Genomic DNA, 18,807 nt, shown 5'->3' on the forward strand with positions numbered 1-18,807 from the left:
ACCTCATGAAGCTGGTTGAGAGAATGCCAAGCGTGTGAAAGGCAAACGGTGGCTACTTTGAAGAATTTCAAACATAAAATATATTTTGATTTGTTTAACCCTTTTTTGGTTACTATATGATTTCATGTGTTATTTCATAGATTTGATGTCTTCATATATTATTCTACAATGTAGAAAATAGTAAAAATAAATAAAAACCCTTGAAATGAGTAGTTCGAGTAGGTCGATTCCGTGGGAAAGTCAACCTGAACATGTGTAACGGAGGTGAGAACGTGCCGTAAGCTCACTCCACAGCTATCAAATCAAATATAATTGGTAACATACACATGGTTAGCAGATGTTAATGCGAGTGTAGCGAAATGCTTGTGCTTCTAGTTCCGACCATGCAGTAATATCTAACAATTTCACAACAACTACCTTTTACACACAAGTGTAAAGGAATGAATAAGAATATGTACATATAAATATATGGATGAGCGATGGCCAAACGGCATAGGCAAGATGCAGTAGATGGTATAGAGTACAGTATATACATATGAGATGAGTAATGTAGATGTGGCTCAGGGGGTTGTTGTCCTTGATGATCTTTTTGGTGACAAGCCAAATTTGTAAGTCGCTCTGGATAAGAGCGTCTGCTAAATGACTTAAATATAAATGTAAATGAAGAAGTAGTGCTATTGATTGTAAGTGTCACTCCAGATGAACTCTCCTGTTTTTGTGCGCGTGAACTGGAACGCGCTTCACAGTGTTTTTATCCGGTATTAGAAACAGTTTATTCCGTCTTAAATTTGATCGATTATTTACATTTTAGGGTACCTGAGGTTGGATTAGGAACGTTGTTTGAAATGTTTGGACCAAGTTTACAGGTAACTTATTAGATACTTTGTAGGCATGTTGGGCGAGTTGAAACCGGTGTATTTCTGAATCAAACGTGCCAAATAAATTGACATTTTTGGGACATAAAGAAGGACATTATCGAACAAAAGGATCATTTGTGATGTTTCTGGGACATTTTGGAGTGCCAACAGAAGATCTTCAAAGGTAAGGCATTAATTATATATTATATCGCTATTTCTGACTTTTGTGGCGCACCTGCCTGGTTGAAATATGATTTTCATGTGTTTATATGCGGGGCGCTGTCCTCAGATAATCGCATGGTTTGCTTTTGCCGTAAAGCCTTTTTGAAATCTGACACTGTGGCTGGATTAACATGAAGTTAAGCTTTATTTTTTAATGTATAACACATATTTTCAAGAATGTTAAATATTTGAATTTAGTATTTTTGAATTTCGCGCTCTGCAACTTCACCGGTTGGCGGCCATCCCACCTACCGTAGAGAGGTTAACACAGGTGTGAGTGTTCACAAGGACAAGGCTGGAGATCACTCTGTCATGCTGATTGAGTTCGAATAACAGACTGGAAGCTTCAAAAGGAAGGTGGTGCTTGGAATCATTGTTCTTCCTCTGTCAACCATGGTTACCTGCAAGGAAACTCATGCCGTCATCATTGCGTTGCACAAAAAGGGCTTCACAGGCAAGGATATTGTTGCCAGTAAGATCAGCAACCATTTATCGGATCATCAAGAACTTCAAGGAGAGCGGTTCAATTGTTCTGAAGAAAGCTTCAGGGCGACCAAGGAAATCCAGGAAGCGCCAGGAACGTATTCTAAAGTTGATTCAGCTGCGGGATCGGGGCACAACCAGTACAGAGCTTGCTCAGGAATGGCAGCAGGCAGGTGTGAGTGCATCTGCACGCACAGTAAGGCGAAGACTTTTGGAGGATGGCCTGGTGTCAAGAAGGGCAGCAAAGAAGCCCCTTCTCTCCAGGAAAAACATCAGGTACAGACTGATATTCTGCAAAAGGTACAGAGATTGGAGTGCTGAGGACTGGGGTTAAGTCATTTTCTCTGATGAATCCCCTTTACGATTGTTTGGGGCATCCGGAAAAAAGCTTGTCCGGAGAAGACAAGGTGAGCGCTACCATCAGTCCTGTGTCATGCCAACAGTAAAGCATCCTGAGACCGTTCATGTGTGGGGTTGCTTCTAAGCCAAGGGAGTGGGCTCACTCACAATTTTTCCTCAGAACACAGCCATGAATAAAGAATGGTTCCAACACATCCTCCGAGAGCAACTTCTCCCAGCCATCCAGGAACAGTTTGGTGATGAACAATGCCTTTTCCAGCATGATGGAGCACCTTGCCATAAGGCAAAAGTGATAACTAAGTGGCTCGGGGAATAAAATATCGATATTTTGGGTCGATGGCCAGGAAACTCCCCAGACCTTAATCCCATTGAGAACTTGTGGTCAATCCTCAAGAGGTGGGCGGACAAACACAAACCCACAAATTCTGACAAACTCCAAGCATTGATTATGCAAGAATGGGCTGCCATCAGTCAGGATGTGGCCCATAAGTTAATTGACAGCATGCCAGGGCGGATTGCAGAGGTCTTGAAAAAGAAGGGTAAACACTGCAAATATTGACTCTTTGCATCAACTTCATGTAATTGTCAATAAAAGCCTTTGACACTTATGAAATGCTTGTAATTATACTTCAGTATTCCATAGTAACATCTGACAAAAATATCTAAAAGACATTGAAGCAGCAAACTATGTGGAAATTAATATTTGTGTCATTCTCAAAACTTTTCGCCACGACTGTCAATTATTATAATTTTTTAATATATTTTTTCCCCTCCCCATGGATAGACACTAACTACTGTTATATAGACACTAACGGTAGTTAACATCTATGACTAGACCCCATGGATAGACACTAACTACTGTTATATAGACACTAACTACTGTTATATAGACACTAACTACTGTTATATAGACACTAACTACTTTTGGCCACGACTGTGATTATAATCGAAGAGAATTCCCTCGGTCGGCATTAAATTGTCAGGAATTCTAGGTCAGGTGAACAAAAGGACTTGAGTTCCTGTATGTTGTTATGATCACACCACGTCTCGATAATCATAAGGCATACACCCCCGCCCTTCTTCTTACGAGAGAGATGTTTGTTTCTGTCAGTCCGATGAGTGAAGAAACCAGGTGGCTGTACCGACTCTGTTAACGAGTGAGCCATGTTTCCGTGAAACAGAGAATGTTAGGCTTGAAACGTCACAGATAGAGACATCCAGTTACAGTGGAGGGTATGGGGACAGGTACACTCGAGGAAGCTAAACTGTTGGCACCACACTGACGTCAGTTACACATTAACAAATAAAGTTAGTCATTTCCAAATTAAAAAAACGTTCTTTACGGTCTATATGTTGGAGTTCAGGCTTCATTTGACCTGTTAAAGTAGGGAATTGAATTAATTTTGTCCATTACAGAGACGAAGAACAAGTCACACAAAAAATGCTTTTCATTTAATCATATTTCATAGCTTTTAGAAAAGGTTTACAAAGCTTGTTATAAATATATATTTGCCATTCTTAACAAGTTCTGTAGATCAGATGTTAATGAAGCAATAAAGACCACATTGAAGTGTCTGGAGTTTAGTTTGTGTGTTCTAGAGTCTGGTAAAGAAAGGGGGGGTTGACTGGGACAGGCAATGTAACATCCATAATGTTTTAAGGAAGAGTTTATGTAAAACATGCATCTCTAGAGCGAACTTTCATCAAGGTTTAATATGGTCAATTGGTTTCTCTCCAAAGATAACTTTCATCAAGGTTTAATATGGTCAATGGGTTTCTCCCAGTCTAGCTTCATGTCAACTAACAGAACTCTGCTGGTTGTCCTGTCCTAACAGATACCAGTGGGCAGATCTATTTTATTTGTTCAAACTAAACTACAGCACTTACTTTGATGAGTCAAATCTGATCCTTTCTTCTCTTCTCCTCCTCTCACAGTTACACTCAGCCCCGTTGTTTTCCTGCAGTCCACCAGCAGCACAGACAACCTCTTCATACCCAGCAGTAAGGTGCTACCAGGAGAGGCACGATACAGGGACTCCGGGAGGGAGGAAGGGCTAGCGTTGTCCTGGTAACCATAAAGAGGGGACACAGACACATATCATTATGGATGCTGATGCCACTGTTGTCATAAAGTGCTTTACAGAAACCCAGCCCCCGATAGAACAAGCTGTATGCTAGACCAGACCAAGCTGTACCATCTGGTGTTCTGATCTGGAGAGACTCTTCTCTGCCTCGTCAGCATCAGGATGTTGTTGAGGCTCCCCAGAGGATCCACAATAGTCATGTCTCTCTCCTGTGTGAACGAGAACATCAAACAGATGGTAAACTTACGACTGTCTATTAAAATCATTGGGTCTTACAAGAGGCATGAATATGTCTAAAAAGGGCCTAAAATGACCACTTTCATCATGATTTTATAAAATATTGTTTATGGGTTCCTTTTATGTACCGTTTGATATTTTAAGTAAAAATGATGCACAAGTATTGAATTTTAAAAGCATGTTATATTAGATAAAGTGCACTTTAATAAAGACCACATGGAGAATTCAATACATCTAATTACAAGTTCCCAGAATATATGTACCAATGGCAGATTGACCCAGAAACAATTACTACAGTACTGAACAACATATTCACGTGTAGAACTTCAGATCAACAAATGCATATTTTGTGCCTCTGTTTTTAAGTCAGTACTCACTGGTGGTAATCAGATCTTCAGTCTCCTCCTCCTCTTTTACTCCCAAAACGTCTTCCTCCTCCTCTTTAATTGAGATAGCCTCCTCTTCCTCTTTTACTCCAAAAGGTTCTTCCTCTTCTTTCAATGTTACGGCATCTTCCTCCTTTTTGATTCTGAAAGCTTCTACCTCCTCCTCTTCCACAACCTCTTTCCCATATTCCTCTTTCACTGTAATATCATCATCTTCTTCTTTCAATGTGTTAGCCTCCTCTTCCTCCTTTTTCATTCTGAAAGCTTCTTTCTCTAATTTCACCAGAGCTTCTTTCTCCGTCTTGCTTAGTGAGCTCATGTTCCGGGCGATTAGCCTAATGCTGTATCAATTTAACACATTCGCTAATTTCACAAGCAAATTACGTTGAAATGAGCTAGTAGATAGGTAAACAGAAGTATTGTAACGACCCTGGGTACAGTATGTTCAAAACACGAAGAGTAATATACACAAGATTGGTCTAAAACGCTTCAATGATTCTCTTTTATGTTTGCTAGCAAACCACTGCGTTGGTTAAATCAGTAGCCTTTTGTCGCTGTTGAAGAGGTTTCATGTCCGTCCACTAGATTATACGTCACGCAAGAAGCATCACCTGAAATATTCACTTCGCCCTCTGCTGACTGGAATGGGTAACGCAGATTGGAATCTCCATTACTACGTTAATTCTGACAAACAATGTCATAAGAAGTAATTTAAAAACAACCAGATGTTATGTTTTCTCTTACTTCTTACAGCCAATACTTTCCTACAGGGCTGACCTGCCCATTAGGCAGGATTAGGTGACAGAATGAAGAGGGTGGCATATTCCTAGCTAAATTGACCAAAGCTCATCGCTAACAACACATAATAACACCTCACATAATGCTGCCCCAAAACAATGAAAACTTCTCTCACCCAGTGGCATATGGACTATTTAGGTGAGTGTTGGTGTTGCCACATGAAGCAGTGCCCACTTTGCAAAAGGTAACATGGACAGATAGGACTCTACCTGTGTAGAGCACATGCCCCTTTACCCTTCCTGTCTCTAAAGTGCCCTTTTGGGTGGTTGTATAATTTGTATGAATTTTTCTCATAGATATTCTAAACCCACTGCCTGCAAGTCAATAAATTTGCCTAAGTGATTTGTATTTTCCTTAACTTTCTGAAGAGTTAACAGCCCGGAAATGCCCCTGTCTGAGTGCATTTGTCTACCATTATGTGTAGCTGTTAGCGACAATGCTAATGACAACCATCTTCTGGTTGATGGAAAAGCTTTCCCAAAAAACCTTGTCAATTAAACGTTAACTACAAAGTAGTCTATGCCTACCTGGCAGAATGATATCATGACTTTTTGCATAAATCCAGTTGTGATTTGTTCAGCAGACTCTGCAATCACGTGTGTGCTACAGAGACACCACTAACCAAGCAAGGCTCTTGCTGGTACCACTTGAATTAAACGGTATCTACATCCCAAAAATGAATTTTCTGATTTTCCTCAGACTTCAAAAGTGGTCTCCTGATGAGGTTTAAGTTTTGTTGAGGACTTAGAACATCCAATGTTGTTGGTATTCTATTAACAGTGTGATTTAGAGAGAAAACAGAAGAACAGGGACAAATCAGAAACCTGGAAAAACAAATTAAAGGAAACAGAATTTGAGAAAAATAAAATAAAAACTGAAATAGGTTAAAAATAAAACAGATTTTATAGGGCCCTAAATATTCTATACATTTTCTCTCATTACTGGATTATGTAGGGATAGTGTAGAGTAACAGCTGTATCCTGAAGTGACCTTTAACCTCCCTGCTCCTTAATACTTCTTCCACTGGATCAAAGCTTCAGCTAAGAAGGATACATGATAGTGGCAACACATGGAGCTGGGTTGGATATAGTCATGGTAGGATACATGATAGTGGCAACACATGGAGTTGGGTTGGATATAGTCATGGTAGGATACATGATGGTGGCAACACATGGAGTGGGTTGGATATAGTCATGGTAGGATACATGATAGTGGAAACACATGGAGTCCCCCAAAAGGTCTGAGCCCTGGCCAAGAGATACACACATATTACTGTTGTCTATACCCATACATATGAATGTTGTCTATACCCACATATTAATGTTGTCTATACACACATATTAATGTTGTCTATACCCACATATTAATGTTGTCTATACCCACATATTACTGTTGTCTATACCCACATATTAATGTTGTCTATACCCACATATTAATGTTGTCTATACCCACAAATTAATGTTGTCTATACCCACATATATTAATGTTGACTATACCCACATATTAATGTTGTCTATACCCACATATTAATGTTGTCTATACCCACACATATTAATGTTGTCTATACACACATTTTAATGTTGTCTATACACACATATTAATGTTGTCTATACCCACACATATTAATGTTGTCTATACCCACACATATTAATGTTGTCTATATCCACATATTAATGTTGCCTATACCCACATATTAATGTTGCCTATACCCACACATATTAATGTTGTCTATACCCACACATATTAATGTTGTCTATACCCACATATTAATGTTGCCTATACCCACATATTAATGTTGTCTATACCCACATATTAATGTTGCCTATACCCACATATTAATGTTGTCTATACCCACATATTAATGTTGTCTATACCCACATATTAATGTTGTCTATACCCACACATATTAATGTTGTCTATACCCACATATTAATGTTGTCTATACCCACATATTAATGTTGTCTATACCCACATATTAATGTTGTCTATACCCACACATATTAATGTTGTCTATACCCACATATTAATGTTGTCTATACCCACATATTAATGTTGCCTATACCCACACATATTAATGTTGTCTATACCCACATATTAATGTTGTCTATACCCACATATTAATGTTGTCTATACCCACATATTACTGTTGTCTATATCCACATATTACTGTTGTCTATACCCACACATATTAATGTTGTCTATACACACATATTAATGTTGTCTATACCCACATATTAATGTTGTCTATACCCACATATTACTGTTGTCTATACCCACATATTACTGTTGTCTATATCCACATATTACTGTTGTCTATACCCACACATATTAATGTTGTCTATACACACATATTAATGTTGTCTATATCCACATATTAATGCGGTCTATACACACATATTAATGTTGTCTATACCCACACATACTAATGTTGTCTATACCCACATATTAATGTTGTCTATACCCACACATATTAATGTTGTCTATACCCACATATTAATGTTGTCTATACCCACACATATTAATGTTGTCTATACCCACATATTAATGTTGTCTATACCCACATATTAATGTTGTCTATACCCACACATATAATGTTGTCTATACCCACATATTAATGTTGTCTATACCCACATATTAATGTTGTCTATACCCACATATTAATGTTGTCTATACCCACATATTAATGTTGTCTATACCCACATATTAATGTTGTCTATACCCACATATTAATGTTGCCTATACCCACACATATAATGTTGTCTATACCCACATATTAATGTTGTCTATACCCACACATATAATGTTGTCTATACCCACATATTAATGTTGTCTATACCCACATATTAATGTTGTCTATACCCACATATTAATGCTGCTATACCCACATATTAATGTTGTCTATACCCACATATTAATGTTGTCTATACCCACATATTAATGTTGTCTATACCCACACATATTAATGTTGTCTATAGCCACATATTAATGTTGTCTATACCCACATATTAATGTTGTCTATACCCACACATATTAATGTTGTCTATACCCACATATTAATGTTGTCTATACCCACATATTAATGTTGTCTATATTAAGGGTGTCTATATTAAGGGTGTCTATATTAAGGGTGTCTATATTAATGTTGTCTATATTAAGGGTGTCTATATTAAGGGTGTCTATATTAAGGGTGTCTATATTAAGTATGTCTATATTAATGTTGTCTATACCCACATATATTAATGTTGTCTATACCCACATATTAATGTTGTCTATACCCACATATATTAATGTTGTCTATACCCACATATTAATGTTGTCTATACCCACATATTAATGTTGTCTATACCCACATATTAATGTTGTCTATATTAAGGGTGTCTATATTATGGGTGTCTAAGTTAAGGGTGTCTATACCCCGGGCGCCTCTCCAGGGAACTGTTGGATGTCATCTTCCATAAATCATGCATTCTATTAAGTAGAAAGACTTGTAGTCAGTAGATGAAGGATCTGATCAGGTGAACATCGTTGAGACTTTATTGGTTAGATGTATTGCGGTAATTAAAATGAATGTACTCCCCGCGGCTGTTATATCCTTTGCAGATGATTTCCAATCATATCACTGAGAAGTTCTTTAAAACAGTTCACAGAGCAATGTCAATATTTATTTGGTACAACAAGCAACCTGAAAAAATTAAAAGTAGAAAAACTCCAATTGCCAATCAAAAAGGGGGTCCTAGCTGTACCTAGCTGTCAGTATTATCACCGATCTACACAATTCATCTCTGACTGGATTGAGCAACACCCAAACTCATACACACATACACACAAAAACACAAATACCCTTAAATTGATTACTTTTTGTGACATATAGATAGTTTGGGTTGAAATGACATGGAAACAACGTTGAGTCAACCGGTTTTGTTTGTGAGAGAGAATATAGTAGACAGTTGCTGTCTAAAAGTTATTGATGTGTTTTTCTGTGTCCTTTGGTTGTCCTCTCGTTGACCTGTTAAAGGGGGTGCTGTTTGCACTTTGTAATAATTTCGTTCCCAAATTAAACTGCCTCGTACTCAATTCTTGCTCGTACAATATGCATATTATTATTACTATTGGATAGAAAACACTCTCTAGTTTCTAAAACCGTTTGAATTATATCTGTGAGTAAAACAGAACTCGAGTTAGAGCATTTTTCCTATGAGGATGTGAGAATGCAGAATTCTGCAAGCTGTTCCCAGGTCAGTTTATTAATTTGCCTGTCTTCTATTGGTTGAGATGCACTGCATACGCCTTCCCCTGGATGTCAGCGAATAGTGAGATTTGAAATGGAGTCTCTAGGCAGATCTGAGAGGTTATAAATAGCTTGGGAACGAAGGGTCCGGTCTTTGTTCACTTCGCTCTGACGCAGGAAGGACCTTGGCATGTCGTATTAGAAAGCTCCGGTTATAGCTCTTAGATATATCCGGCTCTGTTTTTATTCGATATAGCTGTTAAAGACATCATAATGTTGTTATTTTAAACCGAGTTATATCAGTTTATGTCAGTATATTGCGATTTTCGGATATTTATTAATGTTGCGTTCTAGGGAGTTGGTGATGTCTGGCCCACATGGCTAATGTTTACTGCTAATTGCAACGTTGAAGACTACATTCTACAACCGAGCAACGATTCTTTTGGACAAAGGACAACTTTACCAAGATTCTGATGGAAGCACATCAAAAAGTAAGAACTATTTATGCTGTTAATTCGTTGTTCTGTTGAAAAATGTAAAATGCATACTCCGCCATTAATTTCCGTGCGGTCTCGCTTTAACGCACGCTGTATGTCGTAGTAACGTTAATTTTAAAAATGTGACACAGCGATTGCATTAAGAACTAATGTATCTTTAATTTGCTGTCCAACCTGTATTTTTTAGTCAAGTTTATGATTAGTTATCGATTAGAATAGGTGCCTCTCCCAAGATTTCTCCCGACATTTTGTTGGCAGCTTGGCTACTTTTCTCATTGTATAACCACGATTTGTGCCGCTAAATATGCACATTTTCGAACAAACTCTATATGTATTGTGTAATATGATGTTATAGGACTGTCATCTGAAGAATTCTGAGCAGGTCAGTGAAAAAATGTATATATTTTGCTGGGTTATACGTTATCGCTATTTTTGGCTTGAATCAATGCTGTTGTGTGGTTTGCTATTGTGGTAAGCTAATATAATGCTATATTGTGTTTTCGCTGTAAAACACTTAAAAAATCTGAAATATTGGCTGGATTCACAAGATCTTTGTCTTTCATTTGCTGTACGCTGTGCATTTTTCAGAAATGTTTTATGATGAGTATTTAGGTAATTCACGTTGCTCTCTGTAGTTATTCTAGTCGCTTTGGTGAGAGTTGTGATGGTGGCTGCAATGGTAAACTATGATTTATACCTGAAATATGCACATTTTTCTAACAAAACATATGCTATACAATAAATATGTTATCAGACTGTCATCTGATGAAGTTGTTTCTTGGTTAGTGGCTATTTATATCTTTATTTGGTCGAATTTGTGATAGCTACCTATGCAGGAAAAAAATGGTGGAGTAAAAAAAGTGGTGTCTTTTGCTAACGTGGTTAGCTAATAGATTTACATATTGTGTCTTCCCTGTAAAACATTTTAAAAATCAGAAATTATGGCTGGATTCACAAGATGTGTATCTTTCATTTGGTGTCTTGGACTTGTGATTTAATGATATTTAGATGCTAGTATTTACTTGTGACGCTATGCTAGGCTATGCTAGTCAGCTTTTTTACTGATGGGGGTGCTCCCGGATCCGGGATTGGGAGGAATTAGAGGTTAATGACATCCTCGCCGGATGTTCTCACCATATTTAGTGTGTTATTATGTAACTTTATAGCGCAGCTGTTTCTTTGTAGAAAAACACACGTTTGAAGTAAAAAAGTAATGTCCTGGTGATTGATGTGGCGTGTAGTAACCTGGTTGAGCTTAAATAAATGTGTTTGATGTAAAGAGTGTCCAAGGGGATGTCTCAGTCTTTGAAAGGGTCATTGTAATCTTTAAGATGTCCCATTTACTGAAACCCTAAACAGATAGATTTTTACCCCTTTAAAAAGAGTTCTCAGCTATCCAGATGTTATGGTATGGTGGAAACGGCAAGATTATGATATAATGCTGCATCAAATGGTTGATTTACGCAACAGAATAAGGGGTTGTTAGAACGCTCATCTGTGTGTGTTCTACTGAGGATGGACCTCTAGAAGATCTACGATGTCTTTGGGGATACCGCATTCCAGAGCATGAGTTAATGTTTCTATACTGGGGTACCAGGGGGAGATGGCTCCAGTATGGAGTTGGGGTACGAGGGGGAGATGGCTCCAGTATGGAGTTGGGGTACGAGGGGGAGATGGCTCCAGTATGGAGTTGGGGTACCAGGGGGAGAAGGCTCCAGTATGGAGTTGGGGTACCAGGGGGAGATGGCTCCAGTATGGAGTTGGGGTACCAGGGGGAGATGGCTCCAGTATACAGTTGGGGGGGCCAGGGGAGATGGCTCCAGTATGGAGTTGGGGTACCAGGGGGAGATGGCTCCAGTATGGAGTTGGGGTACCAGGGGGAGATTGCTCCAGAATGGAGTTGGGGTACGAGGGGCAGCTGGCTCCAGTATGGAGTTGGGGTACCAGGGGAGATGGCTCCAGTATGGAGTTGGGGTACCAGGGGGAGATGGCTCCAGTATGGAGTTGGGGAACCAGGGGGAGATGGCTCCAGTATGGAGTTGGGGTACCAGGGGAGATGGCTCCAGTATGGAGTTGGGGTACCAGGGGGAGATGGCTCCAGTATGGATTTGGGGTACCAGGGGGAGATGGCTCCAGTATGGAGTTGGGGTACGAGGGGGAGATGGCTCCAGTATGGAGTTGGGGAACCAGGGGGAGATGGCTCCAGTATGGAGTTGGGGTACCAGGGGAGATGGCTCCAGTATGGAGTTGGGGTACCAGGGGGAGATGGCTCCAGTATGGAGTTGGGGTACCAGGGGGAGATGGCTCCAGTATGGAGTTGGGGTACAAGGGGGAGATGGCTCCAATATGGAGTTGGGGTACCAGGGGGAGATGGCTCCAATATGGAGTTGGGGTACCAGGGGAGATGGCTCCAGTATGGAGTTGGGGTACCAGGGGGAGATGGCTGCAGTATGGATTTGGGGTACCAGGGGGAGATGGCTCCAGAATGGAGTTGGGGTACCAGGGGGAGATGGCTCCAGTATGGAGTTGGGGTACCAGGGGGAGATGGCTCCAGTATGGAGTTGGGGGGGCAGGGGGAGATGGCTCCAGTATGGAGTTGGGGTACCAGGGGGAGATGGCTCCAGTATGGAGTTGGGGTACCAGGGGGAGATGGCTCCAGTATGGAGTTGGGGTACCAGGGGGAGATGGCTCCAGTATGGAGTTGGGGTACTAGGGGGAGATGGCTCCAGTATGGAGTTGGGGTACGAGGGGGAGATGGCTCCAGTATGGAGTTGGGGTACCAGGGGGAGATGGCTCCAGTATGGAGTTGGGGTACCAGGGGGAGATGGTTCCAGTATGGAGGGGGGCAGACACTGGTCTTTACACAATGAGAACAGTTGTTACAATAGATACTGTCTGCTGTGAATTATAAATATCTTTCATACTAGTCTTAACCTTGTGACCCATTCCATACATCTGGTGTTTGTCATGTAGACTGAAGGAGGATGGACTTTGAAATAAAATGCTGTGGCTCAAACCAGCTGGTTGAGTTCTCAGTGATCACCTCCAGGGGTGATATAAAATGCTGTGGCTCAAACCAGCTGGTTGTTCTCAGTGATCACCTCCAGGGGTGATATAAAATGCTGTGGCTCAAACCAGCTGGTTGTTCTCAGCGATCACCTCCAGGGGTGATATAAAATGCTGTGGCTCAAACCAGCTGGTTGTTCTCAGTGATCACCTCCAGGGGTGATATAAAATGCTGTGGCTCTGACCAGCTGGTTGAGTTCTCAGTGATCACCTCCAGGGGTGATGACCGACCAGATCCATTACTGCAGTAATTAAATAATAAAGTTTACTTGTTATGAAGAAATGTAAAGGTCTCTCCTTTTGATCACAATAATTCCACCACAATGGTCAAGAGGTTGTGAACCTAGATGGGCCCTTGCACACGTGTTTAGGTATTGTGTTTAGGTACACATGTTTTCTTTTTATGAAGGAATAAATGATTGACAGGATATAGAACACAAAAAAAGAGATAATTCTGGTCTTTAACGATGTGCCCTTTACTAATGACTATCACAGATAATTTTACCCAGGGGAGGGACAACATTCCACAGGCCACAATCAACTATAGGCAAATTGTTGTCACATCAGATACTGATTGGTTTTCTGATCATGTCCCTACCTTTTCATGGTGTCATTGACCAACATATGCATATCTGTATTCCCAGTCATGTGAAATCCATAGATTAGGGTCCAATGAATTTATTTACATTGACTTTTTTCCTTATATGAACTGTGACTCAGTCAAATCTTCGAAATTGTTGCATTTTGTGTTTATATTTTTGTTCAGTATTTACATACATATAGACACACATATTATATATATATATATATACACAAAAACAAATATGGGGGATTGGAAATGATGCAGAAAATTACATTGATGGAAGCTACAATCTACGTTCAATATTAAAGCTGATCTTCCCTCTAGGACAGGGGTGTCAAACTCATTCCACGGAGGGCCTAGTGTCTGCAGGTTTTTGGTTTTTCCTTTCAATAAAGCCCTAGACAACCAGGTGTGGGGAGTTCCTAACTAATTAGTGATGTTAATTCATCAATCAAGTACAAGGGAGGAGCGAAAACCCGCAGACACTCGGCCCCCCGTGGAATGAGTTTGACACCTGTGCTCTAGGACCAAGGACTTTTCTCTCTCAAAATGAGAGCATGTATGGTATGATATAATATATATTGTCAAACAAATCCTACATCTGTCCTAGGTCCTTCTGTTCAGCCTACATCTGTCCCATGTTCTACTGTTCAGACTACATATATCCTATGTTCTACTGTTTAGACTATGTGTGTAATCTTTCATGTCTTTTCAGGTTACATAAGTGGGTAAAACTCCTTCCACACTGGGAGCAGTGGTAAGGCTTCTCGCCTGTGTGTATTCTCTGATGTGTTTTCAGTTTACATAAGTGGGCAAAACTCTTTCCACACTGGGAGCAGGGGTAAGGCTTCTCCCCTGTGTGTAATATCTCATGTGTTTTCAGGTTACATGAGTGGGCAAAACGCTTTCCACACTGGGAGCAAGGGTAAGGCTTCTCACCTGTGTGTAATCTCTCATGTGTTTTCAGGTTACATAAGTGGGCAAAACTCTTTCCACAATGGGAGCAATGGTAAGGCTTCTCCCCTGTGTGTATTCTCTGGTGTGTTTTCAGTTTACATAAGTGAGCAGAACTCTTTCCACACTGGGAGCATTGGAAAGGCTTCTCCCCTGTGTGTATGCTCTCATGTTTTTTCAGGTTGCTTTTCTGGCTAAAACTCTTTCCACACTGGGAGCAGTGGTAAGGCTTCTCCCCTGTGTGTATTCTCTCATGTTTTTTCAGGTGCTCTTTCTGGTTAAAACTCTTTCCACACTGGGAGCAGAGGTGTTGTCTTGCTGGTTTGGACTTCACTGGCTCTGGTTCCTCTGAGTCTGGTCTTTCTCCTGCCAAAGACAGAGTGTTCATTTAAAGAGAGACCTGAACGAAACCTCCACATGACAAAACGGCCTTGCTACGAGGGTAAATCCCAATCAGATCCCTCAATATTCTGAGGCCAATTTGAACAATCTTGGTGTCATTTAAAAAAAAATGTTGTAGAGCTTCCTGGTAATTACTACTAATATTTTATAAGTTTTTTACAAAAAACTAAACAGTTCTAGGACACTAAAAGCACAGACATCGCTGGATTCATATCGAGCAGGTGGTTCTAAATATATAACTTTCATAGCTGTATGATACAGAATGTGACCTACGCACTTCCATAAACATAAAATAACTAAAGAAGTAATTTTGTGTGGAAGTCCAAAACTGTTTTTTACGTCGAAGACACAAAGCACATCAGTAACATCTCCCCGTTGTTGAAAGGGTTCGACACCTGCTGTTTAAATGGACCAATTTCTTATTTAGACGTTCACAGATTTTCAACATTTTGACTATCGCTGATGTTATATTTTGGGTAAAGTAAAAAAATAAGGTGAAATATTTTGGGTAGATGTTCCTAAAATTGATAGTAACTATATATATATATATCTATCTATATAGCCATATTATAGTCAGAAAAGGCTTGTTCATTCACATGTCATGAATTCCATATGACATCATCATGTTTCTAAAACTGATAGTAACTATACTAAACAAAAATTTAAACGCAACATGTAAAGTGTTGGTCCCATGTTTCATGAGCTAAAATAAAAGATTGCAGAATTTTTCCATGAGCACAAAAAGCTTATTTCTCTCAAAATTGGGCACACATTTTACATCCCTGTTACTGAACATGTATTCTTTGCCAAGATAATCCATCCACCTGACAGGTGTGGCATATCAAGAAGCTGATTAAACAGCATTATCATTACACAAGTGCACCTTGTGCAGGGGACAATAAAAGTGAAAAATGAAAAACCCTTGAGTAGGTGAGTCCAACATTTTGACTGGTGTTGTACATTAAATTTCATGGCAACAGCTCCAGTGGACATTCCTGCAGTCAGCATACCAATTGCCCGCTCCCTCTGAGACATCTGTGGCATTTTTGTGGGACAGTGCAGTTTTGTCCCACACAAATGTCCACTGGAGCTGTTGCCATGGAATTTAATGTACAGAACCAGTCAAAATGTTGGACTCACCTACTCAAGGGTTATTCATTACTTTTACACATTTTTACATTGTAGAATAACAGTAAAGACATCATAACTATGAATAAACATAAGGAATCATGTAGTAACCAAAAGTGTTTAACAAATCAAAATATATATTAGATTCGTCCCCCCTTCGCATTGATGACAGCTTTGCACACTCTTGGCATTCTCTCAACCAGCTTCACATGGAATGCTTTTCCAACCAGTCTTGAAGGAGTTCACACATATGCTGAGAACTTGTTGGCTACTTTTCCTTCACTCTGCGGTCAAACTCATCCCAAACCATCTCAATTTGGTTGAGGTCGGGGGATTGGGGAGGCCAGGTTATCTGATGTAGCACTCCATCACTCTCCTTCTTGGTCAAATAGCCCTTACACAGCCTGGATTTGTTTTGTGTCATTGTCCTGTTGAAAAACAAATGAAAGACCCACTAAGCCCAAACCAGATGGAATGGCGTATCGCTGCAGAATGCTGTGGTAGCCAACCTGGTTAAGTGTGCCTTCTAAATCAATCACTGACAGAGTCAACAGCAAAGCACCCGCACACCATCACACATCCGGAGATCATCCATTCACCTACTCCGCGTTTGAAACCAAAGATTGCAAATTTGGACTCATCAGACCAAAGGACAGATATCCACCGGTCTAATGTCCATTGTTCTTGTTTCTTGGTCCAAGCAAGTCTGTTCTTATTTATGTCCTTTAGCAGTGGTTTTCTTTGCAGCAATTCAACGGTGAAGGCCTGATTCATGCAGTCTCCGCTGAACAGTTGATGTTGAGATGTGTCTCTTAATTGAACTCTGTGAAGCATTTATTTGGGCTGCAATTTCTGAGGCAGGTAACTCTAATGAACGTATCCTCTGCAGCAGAAGTAACTCTGGGTCTTCCATTCCTGTGGTGGTCCTCATGAGAGCCAGTTTCATCATAGCACTTGATGTTTTAATGCGACTGCACTTGAAGAAACTTTCAAAGTTCTTGAAATTTTCTGTATTGACTGACCTTCATGTCTTCAAGTAATGATGGACTGTCGTTTCTCTTTGCTTATTTGAGCTGTTCTTGCCATAATATGGACTAGATCTTTTACCAAATAGGACCATCTTCTGTATACCCCCCCTACCTTGTCACAACACAACTGATTGCCTCAAACGCACGAAGGAAAGAAATTCCACAAACTTTTAACAAGGCACACCTGTCAATTTAAATGCATTCCAGGTGACTACCTCATGAAGCTGGTTGAGAGAATGCCAAGAGTGTGCAAAGCTGTCGTCAGGGCAAAGGGTGGCTAATTTGAAGAATCTCAAATATAAAATATATTTTGATTTGTTTAACACTCTTTTGGTCACTACATGATTCCTTATGTGTTATTTCATAGTTGATGTCTTCACTATTATTCTACAGTATAGAACATGTAGAACATAGTAAAAATAAAGAAAAACACCTGGAATGAGTAGGTGTGTCCAAACTTTTGACTGGTACTGTAAATTCCTCTACCATAAGCTTCCTCTAACGTCGTTTTAGAACATTTGCCAGTACTTCCAACGCAGATCACAGATCACGTATATTCGCGCCCGCCCAGGACCTCCACATCAGGCTTCTTCACTTGAGGGAAACTGAGAACAGCAACCTAGACAGCTGATGAAACCGAGTAGTATGTCTCTCTGTAATAAAGTCCTTTTGTCGGGAAAAATTCATTCTGATTGGCTGGGCCTGGCTCCCCACCGGGTGGAGCCCACCCATAGCTGCCCCCTGCCCAGACATGTGAAGTCCATAAATTAAGGTCTAATGAATTCATTGACATTGATTGATTTCCTTATATGAACTGTAAATCGTTGAAATTGTTGCGTTAATATTTTGTTCAGTCTATATATAGCCATATTATAAAGTATGAAAAGGCTTGTTCATTCACATGTCATGAATTCACTATGACATATTTGTATACGTTTCATTAGACTTTTATGATGTAATAGATCATATGGGTTGAGTAGTGTTTTATGATGTAATAGATCACATGGGTTGAATAGTGTTTTATGATGTAATAGATCATACGGGTTGAGTAGTGTTTTATGATGTAATAGATCATACGGGATGAGTAGTGTTTTATGATGTAATAGATCATACGGGTTGAGTAGTGTTTTATGATGTAATAGATCATATGGGTTGAAAAGTGCTTTATGGTGTAATAGATCATATGGAGAATGGTGCTGAAGGAAATGGCTGACGTTTTACGATCCCGTAACCAATTGCGCTATTGTGTATGTTTTTTGTAATTTATTTTGTATATAATGTTTCTGCCACCGTGTCTTATGACCGAAAAGAGCTTCTAGATATCAGGACAGCGATTACACACTGGAGTTACTGGAGGAATACTTTTTCTTCAATGAGTCGGATGGGAAGGATTTATTTCAGACGCCTGACAAGGCCCTCATTCTCGTCCATCGCAGGAGAAAGAGACGGAGGTATTGACGACGAAGGTCCGGGTGCCTTATAAGGATCTGTCGC

The 18,807-nt window shown here is 39.9% G+C and overlaps 1 protein-coding gene across 1 annotated transcript; it reads right to left on the reverse strand.

The window, feature by feature from the left end:
- Positions 1 to 14,272: 14,272 nt before the first annotated feature.
- On the reverse strand, positions 14,273 to 15,056 carry LOC120042508 (gastrula zinc finger protein XlCGF7.1-like; the record flags this gene model as incomplete). Its single annotated transcript, XM_038987341.1, has 1 exon — positions 14,273 to 15,056. A coding segment is annotated over one exon (570 nt), but the record flags the coding sequence as incomplete, so codon positions are not given.
- Between the last annotated feature and the right edge of the window lie 3,751 nt (positions 15,057 to 18,807).

This window comes from Salvelinus namaycush, unplaced genomic scaffold (genome assembly GCF_016432855.1).
Source record: "Salvelinus namaycush isolate Seneca unplaced genomic scaffold, SaNama_1.0 Scaffold7, whole genome shotgun sequence".
Lineage (NCBI taxonomy): Eukaryota > Metazoa > Chordata > Actinopteri > Salmoniformes > Salmonidae > Salvelinus > Salvelinus namaycush.